General features: G+C 33.1%; 1 protein-coding gene across 6 annotated transcripts in view; it reads left to right on the plus strand.

Annotated features, from left to right (window-relative positions):
• LOC136028326 (protein retinal degeneration B-like) overlaps window positions 1–22,336 on the plus strand; it is a 101,782-nt gene that overhangs the window by 38,602 nt on the left and 40,844 nt on the right. For all 6 annotated transcript variants that reach the window (XM_065706096.1, XM_065706102.1, XM_065706098.1 and 3 more), the window contains 3 exons: window positions 5,612–5,815; window positions 8,637–8,894; window positions 21,171–21,323. In XM_065706096.1, coding sequence (XP_065562168.1) covers window positions 5,612–5,815; window positions 8,637–8,894; window positions 21,171–21,323 — 615 coding nt within the window. The remainder of the gene's footprint in view (window positions 1–5,611; window positions 5,816–8,636; window positions 8,895–21,170; window positions 21,324–22,336) is intronic.

Raw genomic sequence — 22,336 nt, forward strand, 5'->3', positions numbered from 1 at the left:
TCTAGGCCCAAGATGCTACAATGTTGTAAAAAAGAGCAAATTAACATGCAAAGTTATTAGTAGCATTCAACGAATTCACTGTTAATAAGCGTAATCGATTGAATTTAACTTGGTAGAAAAAAAATAAAAGAGATATAATTGTGATCAGAAAAAAAATAAATACATGAATAAAATAAAGTACGAGTTTATAAATTAAACTTTGTTCTCCTAAAAATTCTAAATATAAGATAAAAAAGATAGTAAATAGCCTTAAGTTCATGAATTATTCAAAACTTATAAGCTTGATTGAAAATCAGATGTTCAGATTTACTTTCGGTTTCTTTCTTGATCAGTGTTTTGAGATTAGTCAAAAGGTTAAATTTGAATTTTTCAGATTTAAAGCTTTAATTTAAGTCTTGTATTTTCACTATTCGCTTTATTCGAGTTTGTGTAACTGGTTTACAGCATCTTTCCATAGGAGGAAATAGTAGCATTCCGAATTTGAATCCCTCGTCCTGAGATATGACAAACTGTATATAAATAATATTTTCGTAACTTAAAGGCTAACGGGGTTAAAAATTATTTCCCACTTTTACCCACCCCAGCAACGAAATGGTTCGAAAATTCGAAAACCCCTCCATCCCTCTTTTACCAAAATAAAGGATGCACCCCTAATGATGGGCTCACTGCTAGGAAGTTTAAAAATAAAAGCTATATTTTAAGAGAAAGATATATTTTAAAATAAGAGCTATATTTATCATGACGTAATTAACTGACTTGTAAAATAGAAGTACTGAATATCAAGAGCATACGTGGGATAGGTGGTGGCGGGTTTGAAGGAATCCTTTTGTGGGTTCCCCCAGGTCTCGGGATTTGTACTATTCTCCCCATGACTTGCGTTTTGCATATGTTCTTTTTAATATCGCCTTCGCTTCCTCCAATTCAGCCTCCTGATTAAGTCATTTTGACTAAAATTCCAGTTAAAAGCCTTATAATTTCTTCAGCAGTACTGGCAAGGACCCTCCTCAGAGATCAATTATGTGTGGGCAGCTAATATCATAACAAATCTCGTTTCTTTAAATATACAGCGCATAATGGTTTTCCCTTTTCATGTCTGGTTGAATTTTATTGCCTTGTTTCCAATCTCAAGTTTAGTCTGTACACCAACTAAGAAAACATATCTTACAAGATTTATTATGTTCTTGGAACAACATATTTGCCAGGACAAAATTAGTTTCTGTTTTGAAATTTGGTCTTTATTTAGATTTTTTTTTCTTTTTATTTGTGCAACCATATTAAAACCAGCAAAACGCATTGTAGTAAGTATCCCGCTTTCCGTCCCTTTTTCTAGGGGCCTAATGAGAGAAAGTTTGTGATGGCTAGGGCACGTTCTGCCGATGAAGTATGGCAGATTGCCAAAGATTGTCCTTCTCGGCCAACCGTCTAGGGCTAAACAAAAAGTAGGTCGTCCGCCGTTGAGATGGGAGGATGTAATAAAGAAATATTTAATGGAAATGAGAACTTCCTCGGAGGGTGTAAAGAGGGTGTTCTGAAACATTGGGATGGAGAAGGAACATGCGTAGCTGTTTTGGCCGTAGGGAGTTTGTTGCTGAGGGGACTGCTTAGTAGCAGTAGTAGTATTAAAGTACCAAGGACAGTAAAAAATAAACCTGATTTTTTCAATTGGTTTGAACGAAAATTACATAGCTTACTCACATGCGTCTTAAAAAATAGGAAAAATCTGGATTATAATTTTCAGAGGCAACGCTATAGCGTTGCCTATAGTAAAGCGCCATAAAGCTTTAATGATTTTTCTTCCTAGAGGCACTTTATATGGAAGGAGTTATCATAGGCTCATTCGATTGGAAATCGGAATTTCTAGTGCCCTTTTTAAAGTCGAAAGTGATCAGAAGGAAACCAGCAACCCATACCATCCTCCCTCCAAATTCTTCTGATTAAAATTTCGAGATAGCCGTTTTGTTCAAAATAGTCCGAAGGCCATATTTATGTATCCGGGTTTGAATCCCCCTCCCCAGCCTCGTAAAATGTAACAATCTAAAGCCTACTGTGTCATTTGCGCTTTACTGGAAACAAATTATATTGCCAATATTTTCTTTTGTACTTACAGTACTGAAAAAAAATACTGTTAAATAAAATCTTGAGTTGCTGAGCTTTCAAAAATTATTATAACTATATATTAAATGTTAAGTTTAATTTTATTAGTTCTTTTCAAGGTTGTTTAAGCTACATAGAGTTTTCAATAAAACGCAAATGACACAGAGGGCTTTAGACTCTTACAGTTAGGAAAGCGGAAAGAGGGTAGTTGCTGAATTCTTGTTTATAGTGTTTTTTGTTCGTTTTAAGTTTAATTTGAATATTCAATTTTAAGTTTTACTTGTTTTAAGATTTATTTATTCATTTATTTTAGTACCTGTTGCAAATTCACTTGCTATGAATAAATAAAAAAAACAAGTTTTTTCAACTGAAAGTAAGGAGCAAGATTAAAATATATTCTCTAGGCCAACCTGACTGTTATACATAATAATGATAGATGGTAATAAGCTTACCTAAGCTATGGATGTCAGGTGATTGATTTTTTTTCAAACGATAATTTCGACAGGACCTGTGCCTGACATCATTAGGCTCAAATTTAAATCTCTCCCTCTTTTTTTCGAGATTTGAATTTAAACCTGATGATGACAGGCACAGGTCCTGTCGAAATTATCATTTGAAAAAAAATCAATCGCCTGACATCCATAGCTTAAGTAAGCTTATTACCATCTATCAGTAATATGTATAACAGTCAGGTTGGCCTTTCAATTACCAGAAAAGTACATATAGATTAGCTAGAAAAACCTAAGTTTGAGAAGTTCACCAGGTTCAGCAGTCATCAATTTAAGTCAACAAATATTTGACCAAAAGAAATTAGACATTCTTTCTAAAGGATGTAAATTTTCTATCTCCCCCAAAACACATGCCAGTAGAAAACATCCAATCTAGATCCAATGTAAAATCAGCTATAACTCTAAACAAGACAAAAATCAATGTTTATCCACAAGATATTAAAAGTTTGGTTTCTAATACCCTCAGGAAAGGTTTGTCCAAAAAGAAACATATTGAGGAGAATCTAACAAAAGGAAAAAAAAGAGAGATTTGAATTTGAACCTGATGATGACAGACACAGGTCCTGTCGAAATTATCATTTGAAAAAAATCAATCGCCTGACATCCATAGCTTAAGTAAGCTTATTAAGCTTATTACCATCTATCAGTAATATATATAAGAGTCAGGTTGGCCTTTCAATAACCAGAAAAGTACATATAGATAAGCTAGAAAAACTTCAGTTTGAGAAGTTTGGTACTACGGTTACACACACTCCTAGAGTGTCACCAGGTCCAGCAGTGATCAATTTAAGTCAACAAATATTTGACCAAAAGAAATTAGACATTCTTTCTAAAGGATGCAAATTTTCTATCTCCCCCAAACACATGCCATTAGAACAAATCCAATGTAGATCCAATGTAAAATCAGCTATAACTCTAAACAAGACAAAAATAAATGTTTATCCACAAGATATTAAAAGCTTGGTTTCTAATACCCTCAGGAAAGGTTTGTCCAAAAAGAAACATATTGAGGAGAATATAACGAAAAAAAAGAAGAAAAAAAAAGAGAGATTTGAATTTGAACCTGATGATGACAGGCACAGGCCCTGTCGAAATTATCGTTTGAAAAAAATCAATCTCCTGACATCCATAGCTTAGGTAAGCTTATTACCATCTATCATTATTATGCAACATTAAAACTTAAAACGAACAGAAATTATTACGTATATGAAGAGGATTGTCTCCTCCTTGACACCTCGTTCTTTACGCTAAAGTTTTTAATACTTCTAAAAAAGCTTCTTATTGTTCTAATTAAACGACCCCTATGCTTCAGGAGTCGTTATTAAAGAGTTGGGACACAGTTCAAACTTTAGCGTAAAGAGTGAGGTGTTGAGGAGGCGGCAACCCCCTTCATATACGTAATAATTTCTGTTCGTTTTAAGTTCTAATGTTGCTCCTTACTTTCAGTTGAAAAAGCGTGTTTTTTTCCCTTTCTGATCTTTTTTAAATAATGCCAGGAAATCTGGCCCCAAATACCACAGAGAAATCCTCCTCTACACGGAAATATTCTCTAAACCATTCAACCCCGTTGAAAATTTACCCCTGACAATTACCCTTTACAGTTTCACGCGTAAAATTGAGACGGAAAAGAGAAAGCAAGCCATAAAAAGAATTTTGTTTAGAAATTCTGGCAAATTCAGGTATTTTTCCTGATAAGTTAACCCTCTTGAAAATTCCCTCCACATGGAAAATTCCCCCGTGGATAAACCCGCAGCGGAAAATTCGCCCCCCTCCATATGAAAATACACACATACTTCCCAATAACAAATACTATATGTAAACAATGGGAGAATTTTACAACTTAAGACCATTCCCTTGGAGCTATGGGAGGCCATGTTATATCTAAAAGTATAGTCATTGGGCCTTTCAATTATGATGAACAAAATAGCTATATCAAAATTTTGTTCGGACGGTTTTTGGGAAAAAGGGGGCGGGAAGGGGGCCTATTTACCCTCCTATCTTTCTGGTCACTTAAAAAGGTTACTAGAACTTTTAATTTCCGTTCAAATGAGCCCACTCACGATATTTTAGGACTATTGGGTCGATACGATCACCCCTGGAAAAAAAAACCCAAAAAATAAACAAATAATCACGCATCCGTGATCTTTCTTCTGGCAAAAAATACTAAATTCCACATTTTTGCAGATAGGAGCTTGAAAGCTCTTCAGTAGGATTTTCTGATACGCTGAATCTGATGTTATGATTTTCATTATGATTCTGTGACTTTTAGAGAGTGTTTTTCAAAAACCAGATAGATTTTCCCAAGCTCTCATCCTTTAATGGGTAAGATTAAACTTAATGAAACTTAAATATTTGAAACCACTATAATAACCCAATTCTTTTGATATATGTTTTGGCATCAAAATTCCGGTCTTTAGAGTATTGGTTAGTATTGTGCCGAGTCGCTCCTTGCTTACAGTTCGTTACCACGAACTGTTTGATTGTTTATTTAATTTCTGTTCATTTTAGGTTTCTTCATTCTTTATTATTAATTTCTGTTTGTTTTGAGTTAGAATTAACATAGAAATTTATTTCTGCTGATCTTCAGTTTAATATGGCTCTTTATTTCCCTTTGAAAAACTTCTTTTTCGGTAAGTTTTTTTAATTAACTAATTTAAAAAAAAACCTCCACAGGTAGTTATGCACTTTTTGGTAGTAGTAAAAAAAAGAAGAAAAATGGGAGAAAAATAGAAAACATCGTAGCACCAAACAGCTCACGAATATGTGATTGTATTTGGGAATCAATAGACTGTTAATATTTGCATTTTTACGGACTAAAAGTGGTGTCAGTTTTAGCTAATTTGTTTTGCCTATTTATTTTCATGATTTAACATGACAACACTGACAAAATCTGTTACTTCCCTAAACTTCATAATTTTGAAACACCAAAAAGAAGAATCTAGTAACTTAGTGCTCAATTTTTTCATTATCGTATTAAAGGGTGACTAAAAAGGATGTTGTTTTTGTAGCTTGGTTGAAAAGCTTATTACCCAAAGATGCTTTGACAGTCCAAGAAGAGGCGTGGAATGCTTACCCTTATACAAGAACGCGGTATACCTGTCCTTTTGTGGAAAAATTTTCTTTGGATATAGAAACTTATTACTTCAATGATGATGGTCATCAAGAAAATGTTTTCTCTTTGAAAGGAGAAGATTTGAAGAACAGGGTTGTCGGTGAGTGGTATTATGCTGAAAATGTTGTTTTTTTTTAATGAAAGGATATCTCACGCGTCGTAGCAATTTTGGATGAAATCTAATAATCTAAGAAAGCCTACCAAGATAGATTCTTGTATCTGTGATAAATCTCTGCTCTAAACTCTACCTAAAAGAACACCGTTCATGTTTAGCAAAAGCTATAAAACACAAAAGGGCCCAACAGCCTATAGAAATTGGCCGCTGTGGCTGAAGTCTCAGACTTTTGGCGGCCCGTTTCCACCAAAAGTAGTAGAAATATTAAATGGTATAGTCTCTAATAGCTCCCGGAACTGACGTGACCCTCTAGTGGGGGGGAGAGGAGGTCAAATTAGGAACAAATGTTGTGTTGGTTCCTATTTTCCTATTTTGCCAAGGAACCCTTTGCATCAATTTCGGGGGTAATTTCTCTTTGTGCAGGTATGTTGGTGATATAAGATTGTAGATGTTTAAAAAAGACATAGCATAGCACTATTGGAACAACATAATGTATAAGTATGTTATGTAGATAGAAGTTGGCGTTCTTATTTCACCTATCATTGTTCTATTACCATTGTAGGCCATTATTTCTGCTTTGAGCAATTTGTCACAGGACTCATGATGATAACCCAGTGTATTACTATCTACTGGGCATGACAACCCAGTATGCCCAGTTTAGTTATAAGGCCTTACGCGTCTGTTGAACTTTTACAAGAAAGAATCACAAAGAATTTAGAAAAGACAACCCTTTTACGGTTATAGTCCTAAATTGATATGGAGCACCGAACAAAGTTGTCAAGTCTTCAGTGTACGTCAATGTGAAACTAGCTTCTTTTTTTTATGTAGTAAGTGACATTATTATCGATTGCTGCTATACACATAAATACATATGTAAAAATATAGAATATATATATGTTCTTCGTTAATGAAATCATAATAAACTTTACTTACATTAAAATTGACTTAAATGTAAAGTGTGGTTTTCCTTTTTCATTTTGTCTTTTGGAGCCTGCATTTTACGAAAAAAACTTATTATTTTTCGATTAATAGCTTTTATACATAAAGGAATTGATAGAAGTCTCATCTTTATTGGATGGAAGATTTATGAGATTTGTTGAACAACAGCAATAGTTTGACTTCAAAGGTTTAACCAGGTACACGAGGTGCAGACTGTTCACACAGACTCGACCACACAGGTCTAACCAGGTGCACGTGGTCCAAACTGTATATACAGGTTTGACTACGCGTGTTTAACCAGATGCATGGAATACACACTGGTTTGATCGCACTGGTTTATCAGGTGAAACAAAGTCCACGCATTGCACACAGGTTTGACCCCACAAATTTAACCAGGTGCACTAGGCGTACATAGGTTTGACCAAACTGGTTCAACCAGGTACACGAGGTGCAGACGGTACACATAGGCTTCACCGCACAGGTTCAACCTAGTGAGTGTTGTCCACACGGTGTACACAGGTTTTACCACGCATATTTAACCAGGTGCATCGGGTGCACAAAGGGTTTATCACACTGGTTTAACTAGGTGGATGAGGTGCACACAGATTTGAGCACGAAGATTAAACCAGGTACACGAGGTGCAGACTGTTCACACAGACTCGACCACACAGGTCTAACCAGGTGCACGTGGTCCAAACTGTATATACAGGTTTGACTACGCTTGTTTAACCAGATGCATGGAATACACACTGGTTTGATCGCACTGGTTTATCAGGTGAAACGAAGTCCACGCGTTGCACACAGGTTTGACCCCACAAATTTAACCAGGTGCACTAGGCGTACATAGGTTTGACCAAATTGGTTCAACCAGGTACACGAGGTGCAGACGGTACACATAGGCTTCACCGCACAGGTTCAACCTAGTGAGTGTTGTCCACACGGTGTACACAGGTTTTACCACGCATATTTAACCAGGTGCATCGGGTGCACAAAGGGTTTATCACACTGGTTTAACTAGGTGGATGAGGTGCACACAGATTTGAGCACGAAGATTTAACCAGGTACACGAGGTGCAGACTGTTCACACAGACTCGACCACACAGGTCTAACCAGGTGCACGTGGTCCAAACTGTATATACAGGTTTGACTACGCTTGTTTAACCAGATGCATGGAATACACACTGGTTTGATCGCACTGGTTTATCAGGTGAAACGAAGTCCACGCGTTGCACACAGGTTTGACCCCACAAATTTAACCAGGTGCACTAGGCGTACATAGGTTTGACCAAACTGGTTCAACCAGGTACACGAGGTGCAGACGGTACACATAGGTGGATGAGGTGCACACAGATTTGAGCACGAAGATTTAACCAGGTGCACGAGGTCCACACGTTCTGCACAGGTTTAATCAGGTGTACACGGTACACAAGTTTGGTAGAAAAGTATAAGTAACTGAAATAAGAGGAAATCAGGTTTGTTCGCGATAAATAAGACACAACAAATACTATCTAGTGTTACCCAGAAAAAGATAATAAGACTTTGTTAAATAGGGATTTAGTAATCAATAGTGTGTAATGGATAATGCTAAAATAAAATTGATATAACCTTTGCCATTTGACTTGTCTAATGCTTTTGTATCTCTTAATATTCTTTTTGTATTATATTTAACTATATATTTTTATTTTGTTTTAATCATTGCTTATATTTTATATATTTCATTTTGTTTATATATCATGTGTTTTATATGTGTTATATTATCTTTTTGTACGTATTAATATTATTTTTGGTACTAGTAGCACCCCCTTTTAGTAAAGGAACGCGGCTAGTGTCGTAATGTAAGCCAAATGTTTCTGCTTTTTTATTGTAGACCTGATTGATGTTGTCAAAGACCAACTTTACGGTGCGGATTACAACCCTGCCGAGGACCCAACGTTATACAAGTCAAATAAAACCAATCGTGGTCCACTGACAGAAAATTGGCTTCAAGAATATTGGAACATCTGTAAGAACCAAAGTACCCCTACTGAAGACGGCAAGGCCATTATGTGTGCCTATAAACTATGCCGCGTTGAGTTCAAGTATTGGGGGATGCAGTCAAAAATCGAAAAGTTTATTCATGACATAGGTATGTGTCTTTCTTTAGTTCAACGTTTTTTAACCTATAGGGGGGGGGGTACAATCCACTAGACTCTTTGTCTAGTGGATTGTACCCCACATTCCTCACATTCTGTCATACCTCACATACCTCATATTCTGTCAGACGTGTAAACACGTATATGTAAATAATCTTATATTTTTTAATTATTAGATTTCAATCAGATGTATATGTAAATGTAGAAATTAAAAAAAATTACTAATCAAAAACTAAATTGTATTGGGCTCATGACCACATTGGCTCAGTTTAAACCTACTTAAATGGTAGGAGGAGGTCTGACTATAGAAAGTTCGTGAAGCAACCCCTTAGCCCACTAGCATGACCCTGGCTGTAGTCAAATACATTGCTTAGCTTGCATATAGATTTTGTGAAATGTTTACAGAAGTGAATTTTTTTTTCTTTTCTTTATAGCATTAAAAATGTTATTCTCATCGTTGAGACGATAATGATAAAAATTAATTTAACATTACTTACAGCATTATTAAGCCGCAATGCAGCCAGAGATGAGAGGATTAAATAAAGTTAGGGGCTTTCTCCCCCTAAGCTTTGTCAGAAATTAATATGGAGGGGGGTGATCGACAATCGAAAATGTCAAATTTAAAGCGATTAAGAAAGATATGTCTAAATAAACGGTAAAATTTTGATTTTTTTTATGTGCACAAAAATTAGTCAAATACAACGTACAATAACGTCTATATCAAAATTGAATAAAATAAATTTTACACATAATTAAAAAAAGAAATAAAAAAGAAGAAAACACAAAATTAGCAAAACTTCACAGGAAATATTTTTTTTTCTCCTAGATTGAGTGATAGATTCTCTTCTAGCTCGAAATCCTTTGCAATAACGTTACATGCAAAATCAAATACACAAATAAACGTGAAAAAATAATTAAATGTGGTAGTTCTTTTTATTAAGACTACTTCTTTTTTTGTAGCAGTTTTGTTAGCTATACCCATTCTCTTTTTGGTGTATTTTTCATCTTTTTATATTAGAAGTTAATCACTTTCTACTTCTTCTTAAAGGTCGCCATTAATTTAAATAATAGATCTAAATTTATAAAAATCTCTCTCTTGAAATTTGTTTGTTTAACCACCCAAAAGATAATGTTCGAACATTGGTTAAAAGGAGCTGTGGTTTGGCTTACTTTTCCTAAACCAGATGATACAGTACAGGGTTGTCACCTGGTTAAAAATAAAGTCATTATCATTTTGAGAAAACAATCAGTAAATGAGCTAAAAATCGTTAAAATTCAATTCTGTCTGCTTTTTTCTTTAAAATGTTGGAAAGTGTGTATTTTTTGATCATCTAGAAAAAGCCTAAGGTGTCTTTACAAAGCAGGTGCTCAGTTTAGATATCAAAGAACACGCACTGATTGATGCCCTAGAGGGGAGAATTCCGTTGTCCTTTAACGGGGGAGGGGGCAAACAAGCATATCAATGTCACCACACGTAGTAACTCCTACGTTATTGACATGCCAGCTCTATGGTCGAGATCATTAGATCTGACAACTCAGCTGAATGTGGCTTAATGAAATAGATAAGTTTATATGGAACCTTGTCACATTTCTTTCAACCTGACTGAGTAATCTTGTTGTGTGAATCAACTATAATAATTTTGATATAATGCTAAGAAAGTAGATATGAGACGAATTAATTCACGTGAATGAAAATCACATTGAATTAAAAAATCACGTGAATGAAAGCAAAGGCAGATTTTTATATGGAAAGACTCTTCTTTGTATATTTTCTTCTTGGTATGTTTCCTCTTTTCTTCCGTGGATGCTTGCTTGATGATGCCCTAGAGGGGAGAATTCCGTTGTCCTTTAACGGGGGGAGGGGGCAAACAAGCATATCAATGTCACCACACGTAGTAACTCCTACGTTTATTTTCTTCTTGGCATGTTTCCTCTTTTCTTCCGTGGATGCTTGCTTGCTCCACACATCTAGAATGCCAACACTAACTTAATTTTGAACCAATCTGATAAAGGTTTCTTTTCGTAAAAGTTTTTCTGTTGTTCGCTATTTTAGGAAAAATCACTAGTAGAATTGTAAAATTCAAAACTAAATGAAACAGAATCACTAGGCAAGAAATCCCTAGAAATAGCGATTTTCTCACTAGGGGTGGGACTATCAGTCATTGACCTCTTGGCTTATGTTGGGATGCCATGTTGGCACAAGGAATAGGGATAATTAGTTAAACAATCAAGCGGGTGGGCTATGGGAGTATATTGACCAAATTATAGAGGTATAAAGTCAGACCCCTCCTCCTCGGAGAAATTTATGTATGAAGAACTAGTTTCTACGAAAAATTAACGGAAGATGGCTATTAAAAAGTAAAGAATAGGGCATTAGATTTTACAGTCCCTTCCGGCGGTGCTGATCTCCCTTTCTTTGCCCTTCAGCCAGGAAGTGCAATGGGGGACTAGGGGCAAGCCATCCTATACTTTCGTACCCCCTTCCTGTTTACCTTTCCCAGGGTTCTCCAGGTACTTGTTTTAAACTGGGTTGACTCTGGCCGAGCTTACAGAGTCACGCCACTGACCCCCGTTCAAACCAAATAACCAGTGACACCATCTCTCTTAAAATAAGTTATTGATTAAAATAAAATCTCAGTTGTGGTATCTTTTTACTCTATTTTAAGCTAACTAGTTTTGTATTTATTTAATAGATTACATTCAATTTAAGAGAGGAAATTATTGCAAAATAATGGACCTGTGAAAATATTATTGTTCTCTTCTTAGATGGTTTGGAAAATATTAAAGATGCTCCATATGATTTCCCCTTTTGTAAAAATGCTCGCCATTCTTTCGTTCAGTTTTGTCTTAACCTCCTTTAGAGAATTCACTGAGAATCAAATATCTTCCGTAATTTTTGGCTACACTCACAGCAATATTAAGTATATGTAGAGTCCTGTTGGGCTTTTCTAATTCTTTCGCTATAAACAGTTCTCGTTGCTTCAAACTGTTCCTTCTCGAACTTGGACAGGATTTGCACGGATGTGAAATCAAACAGTTCGTGGTAACGAACTATAATAAGGAGCGACCCGGCTCAATAGTAACCGAAACTATAAAAAACAGAATTTTTATAACAGTAGCTCCATCAAAAGAATCATCGCATTTTAATGCTGATTTTAAATATGTTAGCGACTTTAAAACTTAAAAAAAAACAGAAATTACTCCGTATATGAAAGGGGCTGTTCCCGGTAAAAAAAAAAGTTTTTTTACCGTTTTAAAAAGTAGAGTTGAGAGAAAGAGTCAAACTTTAGCGTAAAGAGTGGGGTGTTGAGGAGGGAACAGCCTCTTTCATATACGGAGTAATATCTGTTCCTATTATGTTTTAATTTCGCTCCTTACTTTCAGTTAAAAAAAACTTGTTTTTTATTTAATCAGAATCATAGCTCAAACTTTTTTTTTTTAAATATGTTGCGATAATCTGCCTCGTAGACTTGAGACAAGACTGAAATTATGGAGCTTTTTGAGGTATTTCTGTAAAGATTGTAATTTCACACAGTATTTTTGCACAACATTAAGGCAACACGGAAACAAATTAGTGGTTTCACAAAGAGTTTTATACTTAATATTTTTCACATTTTGACCTTCGGGTTGTACTAGGTATGCATATAATATAGGGGATAGAAGGGACACAGTGGGGGAGCGATTCTTGTCTATTTTTTATATTTTTAGCCTCCGGACTTTGGTCAAATTTGAGGTGTAACAATTTTCTAGCTTTAATCTAAGATTGTTTCTGAAAAGGTAGAGAAAACCGAAGTGTTATTACTTCCGCGATCTGGCGTATATCTCGAAGTGTCGTTTGTGCTGCGCAGTTCCTGCATGGCACAGTCCCAGCGACGCTTGGCATAGTTTTGCCATGCTCGTTATATTTTTGCCACGCTTAGCACACACCTCCTGTTTTGCGTGATTTCTTAAATTTTACCCCTCGGGGAAAGCCTGTTGTGTTATTTTCCTAAAGCTTATTTTGAGACTCCTTACCTTTTCACATTATCATTAACTTAATCTTCGCATTAACTTAACTATTAATTATTTTTTTGAATTTTATTTAAATTTTGAAGAGGCATATTAATATTACTGAATTCAAGGCAGTATCCTGGTGGGGGTTTATCCCCCTCACCAAAAAAGTCCGACTCATGAAATCAGGACAAAAATGCATATAAACAAATTTTTGATGCGTTTTCTAAAGTTTTTTGGTGTAATCATACCGTGAAATATAATAATTTTTTCAATTAGAATATGATGAGGTCCATACCTTTTTTTAAAGGTTTTTTTTTACCCAAAAATAGTATTTATTCAAATACGTGTTTTATTCCAATTGAAGTAAGCTGGGTCAATGGGCATGCAAACTTATTACAGAAAACAGAAATTCAACATCGGTAAAAATTTCTTAAGCTGTTTTACTCCCATCCTAACTTGTTTAAATTCTATCTCGAGAACCCATAAATTTATTTTAAAACTCGTTTAAAGTCTGTTTGAAAACTCAACAGTAGGAGAAATATCTTATTCTATTTTCTTCTAATCTACCTCGTTTTAAGTCCATTTCAATTTTAAGTGAAGAAGACTTCGTCATGAAGCACGTCATTCATTTGAAAAAGAACCCCCCATATCCCCTGAGGAACAAAATGATTGTGAAAGAAAATCCCTTTGAAGAAAGGTCAAAGTTAACACGAAGCATAAAGTTTTGCTTTGTAAAGAAATCGGCAACTCAACTGTAATGACTGGCGTGTTGCCAAGAAACATATACAGCTGAGGAAGTTTGACGTCTTCCTTTTGGGATCTGTTCTATTCGAGGGTAGAAATAAGATTTAAAAAGAGAAATGTAGGATAATAGTTAAAAGGACTATGTATAGTTTAAACTAAATTACTAAAAAGATGACATATGCTTTTTAATTTAAGACTTGATAGAAAAAGATCAGAAAAGAGTTTTCTAGTGATGTAAAGGAACCCTGGGCTTTTTTCATTTTTATGCTCTGGAAATTTAATGTGCAATTTTTCGGTAATGGAAGCACAAGCGAAACATTTCTATTTAAGCCTTTTATGAATTTCTTTAAAATATAATAATGTTTAGTCTCAAAGGTGAAGTCTCTGTTTCTCCTTTCTCTGTGTGTGCAAGGATTTTTTTTTGTTATTTCATTGTTGTTTCATTATTTTGTTTCAGTGTGTGCATTTCATTCTCTGTGCGTACAAGGAAATTACTTCTTTTGTTATTTCATTGTTGTTTCATTATTTTGTTTCATTGGCCAGTATTTGAGGTTATCTTCCCAATTGGGTCAGTTGATTGTTTTTGTCCCACGATTCATTTTTTTTAAAAGAAATGTATCTAACTATCAAAATTTTTTTTTCCTTTATAACAAATCCAAATGTATCAAAATTTTCTATTCGTGATTAAATTCTCCCCTTTTTAGTAAAATAAGAAAGAAACCTGGCCCTAAGTATGGATTGTTTTCCTCTTTTATTTGGTTTATGTATATCGTTATATATATATATATATATATATATATATATATATATATATATATATATATATATATATATATATATATAAATATATATATATATATATATATATATATATATATATATATATATATATATATATATATATATATATATATATATATATATATATATATATATATATATATATATATATATATATATATATATATATATATATATATATATATATATATATATATATATATATATATATATATATATATATATATATATATATATATATATATATATATATATATATATATATATATATATATATATATATATATATATATATATATATATATATATATATATATATATATATATATATATATATATATATATATATATATATATATATATATATATATATATATATATATATATATATATATATATATATATATATATATATATATATATATATATATATATATATATATATATATATATATATATATATATATATATATATATATATATATATATATATATATATATATATATATATATATATATATATATATATATATATATATATATATATATATATATATATATATATATATATATATATATATATATATATATATATATATATATATATATATATATATATATATATATATATATAGAAACCGTATAAAATTAATTGCACCCAATAAAAAGAAGATGGTCGTCTCTCATGTATCTGCCAGAGCTTGCTGAACTGCGATAATTCCATTTTGTGGGATTATCGTCCTAACATTTATGAGCTATTACCTTTTTTTTGCATATCTCTCAGAAATATATTGAGAAATGTAGCGTAGGCTCAGTTTCTGTGCTAAACTTGCACAATCTGTTTTTCGGAAAATTATTAGACTGTAAAATCAAACCAAAGATTTATTATGCAGTGAATTCAAACGATTTTGGTGTTTAAAAGCAGCTATTATGATGTAGCCAAAGCCAAAAAATTAATGTTGGCTTCTTAATAAACAATTCCCAGATTCAGGTAAAAATGGGATAAGAATACCTACAACTTCAGCGACATCATTTTACTCCAATATTTTAGCTATTTTAAATTTCGATTTAACCAGTCAAAGTGCTCAACCAATAAAAATGAAATCGAGAAAAAAAAAAGAAAAAAATTAAAATTCAAAGGTGGGAGGTGACTCAAGAAGTCCGCTTTCCATTGTCTGATTCATAGCCGTCCTTCTTGTTGAATTGCGTGGTGACTGTTAACCTGATTGTTGTAATGCTGTTCCTATGTTATCTTGTGTCGATTCAAATAATAAATTTACGCATTTAATAAACAAATACGCCAAAATAAAGAGGGAATCTGAATTAAATTGGGGTACTGTCAGAAGTCTTAAAAAGAATATTTGTTCACAAAATGTAGTGATTTTTTTTAAGGTGATGAAAGAGAAGTCAAACTTTAGCGCAAAGACTATGTGGTTGAAAGGGCGGCAACCCTCCTCATATACAGAAGAATTTCAGTTCGTTTTGAATTTAATTGTCGCTCTTAACTTTCATTTGATTTTTTTTGCTAATTCCTGTTTTTTTAATATCATACTCTATGTAATATAAATATTAGAGGACCTCCAGTTCCAGCGGCCCCTGGCCATTCCGCTAAAGTTTCGAACTTTAAAAAAGCTTCTAACATGAAAATCCTCCTTGAAAAGATGGCCTCTTATGGTTTCTTATTAAGGATTTGATATCCCCAAATTGTTTTGCAGGAAATGACTACTACATTTTCAAGGGGATTCATTGAAAAATCTTGTTCCTGGGACCCCCCTTCCATCTTTGTGCATGTAAACGTATGATATGCATTATAAGAAAAGTCACATGACCATTCCAACTAACAAAATAGTAAAAAATAATTGGTAATCGAATATCTGGTCAACATAAACAAATTTCGATAAAAAATAAATAAATTTACATAAAACAAATTTCCTACAATTTTCCACGTGCTACCTGCTTACCATGATGAGTCTCCCTGGTTGCCTAATCTATATATATAAAAATAAGTTGTCTGTGTGTGGATCTGTGGATCAGGTGACGTCACCTGAAAAAACTGGATCAGGTGACGTCAAAACTGAAAAAACTAAAAAAAGGCAAAAACTACAAAAAAAACTAAAAACTAATAAAAAAAATAAAAAAGCTAAAAAACTAAAAAAACTAAAAAAAGGCAAAAACTACAAAAAAAACTAAAAACTAATAAAAAAGCTAAAAAAACTAAAAAAACTAAAAAAAGGCAAAAACTACAAAAAAAACTAAAAACTAATAAAAAAAATAAAAAAGCTAAAAAACTAAAAAAACTAAAAAAAGGTAAAAAACTAAAAAAACTAAAAACTAAAAAAAAGGAAAAAACTGAAAAATAAGCTAAAATAAAGGTAAAAACCAATAAAAAACTAAAAAAAAACTGAAAAAACTAAAAAAAGGCAAAAACTACAAAAAAAACTAAAAACTAATAAAAAAAGTAAAAAAGCTAAAAAACTAAAAAAACTAAAAAAACTAAAAAAAGGTAAAAAACTAAAAAAAATAAAAAATAAAAAAAAACTAAAAAAAAGGAAAAAACTGAAAAATAAGCTAAAATAAAGGTAAAAACCAATAAAAAACTAAAAAGAAAAAAAGGAAAAAACTAAAAAAAAATTTCATCTAAAAAACTAAAAAAAACTAAAAAAGGTAAAAACTAAAAGAACTAAAAAAGAAAAAAATAAATGACGACACTCAAAGAGAAAGCGACCAGGACAAAAGGAATGTTCGATTAGCAATCAACAAAGCACCGGGACACAGGGAGTATAAATGACGACCAGGACATAAGTAAAAAAAAAAACTAACAAAACTAAAAAGAAGGTAAAAACTACAAAAAAACTAAAAAGAAAAAAACTAAAAAAAGGCAAAAACTACAAAAAAAACTAAAAACTAATAAAAAAGCTAAAAAACTAAAAAAACTAAAAAAAGGCAAAAACTACAAAAAAAACTAAAAACTAATAAAAAAAATAAAAAAGCTAAAAAACTAAAAAAACTAAAAAAAGGTAAAAAACTAAAAAAACTAAAAACTAAAAAAAACTAAAAAAAGGAAAAATTGAAAAATAAGCTAAAATAAAGGTAAAAACCAATAAAAAACTAAAAAAAAAACTGAAAAAACTAAAAAAAGGCAAAAACTACAAAAAAAACTAAAAACTAATAAAAAAAGTAAAAAAGCTAAAAAACTAAAAAAATAAAAAAACTAAAAAAAGGTAAAAAACTAAAAAAAATAAAAAATAAAATAAAAACTAAAAGAAAAAAATAAATGACGACACTCAAAGAGAAAGCGACCAGTACAAAAGGAATGTTCGATTAGCAATCAACAAAGCACCGGGACACAGGGAGTATAAATGACGACCAGGACATAAGTAAAAAAAAAAACTAACAAAACTAAAAAGAAGGTAAAAACTACAAAAAAACTAAAAAGAAAAAAAAACTAAAAACTAATAAAAAAACTAAAAAATCTAAAAATCTAAATAAACTAAAAAAGAAAAAAAAAGGAAAAAAATAAAGGAGAAAAACAAAACTAAAAAACGAATGTATATACAGACCGGGACACCGGGATACAAATGACGACCGGGACACAGGGAATATAAATGACGACCGGGACACAGGGACACAACTACAACGGGGACACCGGGGGAAACAGGGGGATATAAATGACGACCGGGACACCGATTGTTTTCCCATGGACCATTATATGTTGCATGTTCAAGAGTCGGTAAACCTGACAATCTATTTATATGCAAAGACAATGGGACAGCAAAGAATGTTGTATATTCGCAAGTTTTACGTAGTTAAAACCATATATATATATATATATATATATATATATATATATATATATATATATATATATATATATATATATATATATATATATCTATCTATATTCACAGGTGGGACATAGGGACACAACTACAATGGCGCGTAACTATTATGGCGCGTAACGACTTACGCGCGCGGGGGGGCTTGGGGGTGGCGCGAAGCGCCCCCACCAACTAGGTGTTGGGGTGGCGCGAAGCGCCACCCCAACAGCTAGTAGAATTATATAAATAGAACATTCATACTACATGCATTAAAACCTATATCCTACGTCCAAATATATTATTAGGGTGATAGGAGGAAAGAAGTCGCCTTTAAACATCGATCGAAGAACCTTTTTCCAAAATTTGGCCCTTCTGACTCATTTTTTGAGGTTCAGGCACCCCCTTTTCAAGGTTCAGGCACCCCCTTCCCCCAAGAACATCCAGTGATCTCATGAGTGAGTCTCATGTCCCCGATAAAACATAAAGCTCTTGAAAAAGATAAGAAATATAAAAAAAAGCTGAGAGTGACACAAACTATTACCCTAGGTTTATCAAAGATGTAGGGCAAAAAAGGGATGTGTAAGAACTGTATGTTGTGACCGTACGCGCAGAAAAAAAAACTTGGGAGAGACAATAATTTGATACTTCCCCATTGAAATTTTGAATTTGGATTCTCAAATTTGATTGATTATGACTTACTCTAGAGAGGGTTGGAACGTAAAATTCTGTCTGTGAAAGAAGAATATATTAGCGTCTAGTCTTATACATATGAAAAATGGTACTTAGCAAGAAAATACGACAGGAAAATTACAGGGGCGTGGCCTTTTCGTCACATTTCAGGGAGTTTTTACCCTTCATGGTTAAGTGTAATTTTCCTGTCGTATTTTCTTGCTAAGCACCATTTTTCATATGTATAAGACTAGACGCTAATATATTCTTCTTTCACAGACAGAATTTTACGTTCCAACCCTCTCTAGAGTAAGTCATAATCAATCAAATTTGAGAATCCAAATTCAAAATTTCAATGGGGAAGTATCAAATTATTGTCTCTCCCAAGTTTTTTTTTCTGCGCGTACGGTCACAACATACAGTTCTTACACATCCCTTTTTTGCCCTACATCTTTGATAAACCTAGGGTAATAGTTTGTGTCACTCTCAGCTTTTTTTTATATTTCTTATCTTTTTCAAGAGCTTTGTGTTTTATCGGGGACATGAGACTCACTCATGAGATCACTGGATGTTCTTGGGGGAAGGGGGTGCCTGAACCTTGAAAAGGGGGTGCCTGAACCTCAAAAAATGAGTCAGAAGGGCCAAATTTTGGAAAAAGGTTCTTCGATCGATGTTTAAAGGCGACTTCTTTCCTCCTATCACCCTAATAATATATTTGGACGTAGGATATAGGTTTTAATGCATGTAGTATGAATGTTCTATTTATATAATTCTATTAGGCAACCAGGGAGACTCATCATGGTAAGCAGGTAGCACGTGGAAAATTGTAGGAAATTTGTTTTATGTAAATTTATTTATTTTTTATGGAAATTTGTTTATGTTGACCAGATATTCGATTACCAATTATTTTTTACTATTTTGTTAGTTGGAATGGTCATGTGACTTTTCTTATAATGCATATCATACGTTTACATGCACAAAGATGGAAGGGGGGTCCCAGGAACAAGATTTTTCAATGAATCCCCTTGAAAATGTAGTAGTCATTTCCTGCAAAACAATTTGGGGATATCAAATCCATAATAAGAAACCATAAGAGGCCATCTTTTCAAGGAGGATTTTCATGTTAGAAGCTTTTTTAAAGTTCGAAACTTTAGCGGAATGGCCAGGGGCCGCTGGAACTGGAGGTCCTCTAATATTTATATTACATAGAGTATGATATTAAAAAAACAGGAATTAGCAAAAAAAATCAAATGAAAGTTAAGAGCGACAATTAAATATAAAACGAACTGAAATTCTTCTGTATATGAGGAGGGTTGCCGCCCTTTCAACCACATAGTCTTTGTGCTAAAGTTTGACTTCTCTTTCATCACCTTAAAAAAAATCACTACATTTTGTGAACAAATATTCTTTTTAAGACTTCTGACAGTACCCCAATTTAATTCAGATTCCCTCTTTATTTTGGCGTATTTGTTTATTAAATGCGTAAATTTATTATTTGAATCGACACAAGATAACATAGGAACAGCATTACAACAATCAGGTTAACAGTCACCACGCAATTCAACAAGAAGGACGGCTATGAATCAGACAATGGAAAGCGGACTTCTTGAGTCACCTCCCACCTTTGAATTTTAATTTTTTTCTTTTTTTTTCTCGATTTCATTTTTATTGGTTGAGCACTTAGACTGGTTAAATCGAAATTTAAAATAGCTAAAATATTGGAGTAAAATGATGTCGCTGAAGTTGTAGGTATTCTTATATTTTGCTAGCTTGCAAGTTCATTTGTCAGTTATTGCTAAATGATTGATTTTTGGTATTAAAAAACGTTATTTTAAGATAATTCATCCTACCCCACCCCTTTTCGGCTAGCATATTCCCGCAAATTTTTGGGAAGGTAAATATCCATTATTATTTAGTCATTAGACATTATAGGACAATTTTTGAGACACATTAAACTTTAATACACCTGCTTCTAAAACATTCTATGGTCATATGCTTTTATTAAATCCATTAATATAGATTTCCGAAGCTACTTATATTTTTTCTTGTCATTTTCAACTATTAGGTTCTGTTGGCAGATAATTTTGGCGAGTTTTCTGATAATTTACTATTTCCAGTTAATTTTTTGCATATTTTTTTGCTCGAATTCAGTTTTTACTACGCATTTAATTCTAATTTAAGCATGTCGGCTTTCCCAAAATTTTCTATATATTTTCCTGATTTGTTATGTTTGGGGTATTTCAGCATTACGGAAAACAATGTTGCGTGCTCATCGACAGGCTTGGGCATGGATGGATGAATGGTGGGGGCTATCGATGGACGATATAAGAGATTTCGAACGACAGACAATGGTTGCCCTGGCCAAAACGATGCGAGGAGAAGAAATTGCAGAAAATGGTAAGTCTGGTGGTAAACGGGTATGGTGGTAAGTCTGCCTTCAATATTAATTAATTTAAAATGTACGAACTAAAAAAAATCGCATGCTGACCAATGGTCTGCGTAGCGCAGGTACTGATTTCCTAATTCTCTCCCTTCGGCCGGAAATGCAAAGCGGTGTTGGGTGCAAATCATACGATGCTTCCTGTATTTTTCCCCCCGATTTCTCCAGATACCCATTAGATACCCATTACCCATTCCAGATACCCAGATACCCATGGGTCGACCCTGGCTGAGCTTATAGAGTCAAACCACTGACCTCTGTTCCTAACCAAATAACCAGTGATACCAGGACTCGAATGCCTGTCCTCATGATTTCAATTCTAGCTTACTAACCACTCGTCTAGGAAGGCTTCAATTTGAAATTAATCTTAGGTTTTTCAAATAGTATTTCGATACTAACTCCTTCTTTCTACTTATTTATAATGGGATGCCTCCCTATCGTAGTGCAGTATTTGGTGGCATAAACTACTGTTCACGGAGCATCATATGACAATTATTATGTTTAAAACGTTATTTTTAATAAAAAATAAATAAATATGTAGCGTCTCAGAAGCATTAGACTCGGAACTGTTTTTGATTCTGTTAATAATTATGTATACCCATGTGGTGAGAATTATGTAGTGGCCAATTTAAGCCCAAGCCAAAACAAAGCCTCTACTGAACTAGAGATCATGGAGAATTCTTTTTTTCGGGTTGTCATCTGACTCAAAAACGTTATGGACACTTGAGAAGGAGCTGTTGGCCCCTGGCATGCACTGATATGACTCAACCTTTCTTGAATGACTTTTAGAGGCACTGTCTTCAATCTCTTTCGGAATCACTTTCTTGAATCATTGTCAGTGATTTACTTAATACAAACATTGCAATATGATATGTTATGACTTTGAATACAAGTAGTATATTCATAATTCTACTCATTAATTAGATATTTAGACCCGGATTCCTCTGGAGTTTCGGATATTTATCTTCCA

Source organism: Artemia franciscana, chromosome 6, assembly GCF_032884065.1.
Source record: "Artemia franciscana chromosome 6, ASM3288406v1, whole genome shotgun sequence".
NCBI classification, from domain to species: Eukaryota; Metazoa; Arthropoda; class Branchiopoda; order Anostraca; family Artemiidae; genus Artemia; species Artemia franciscana.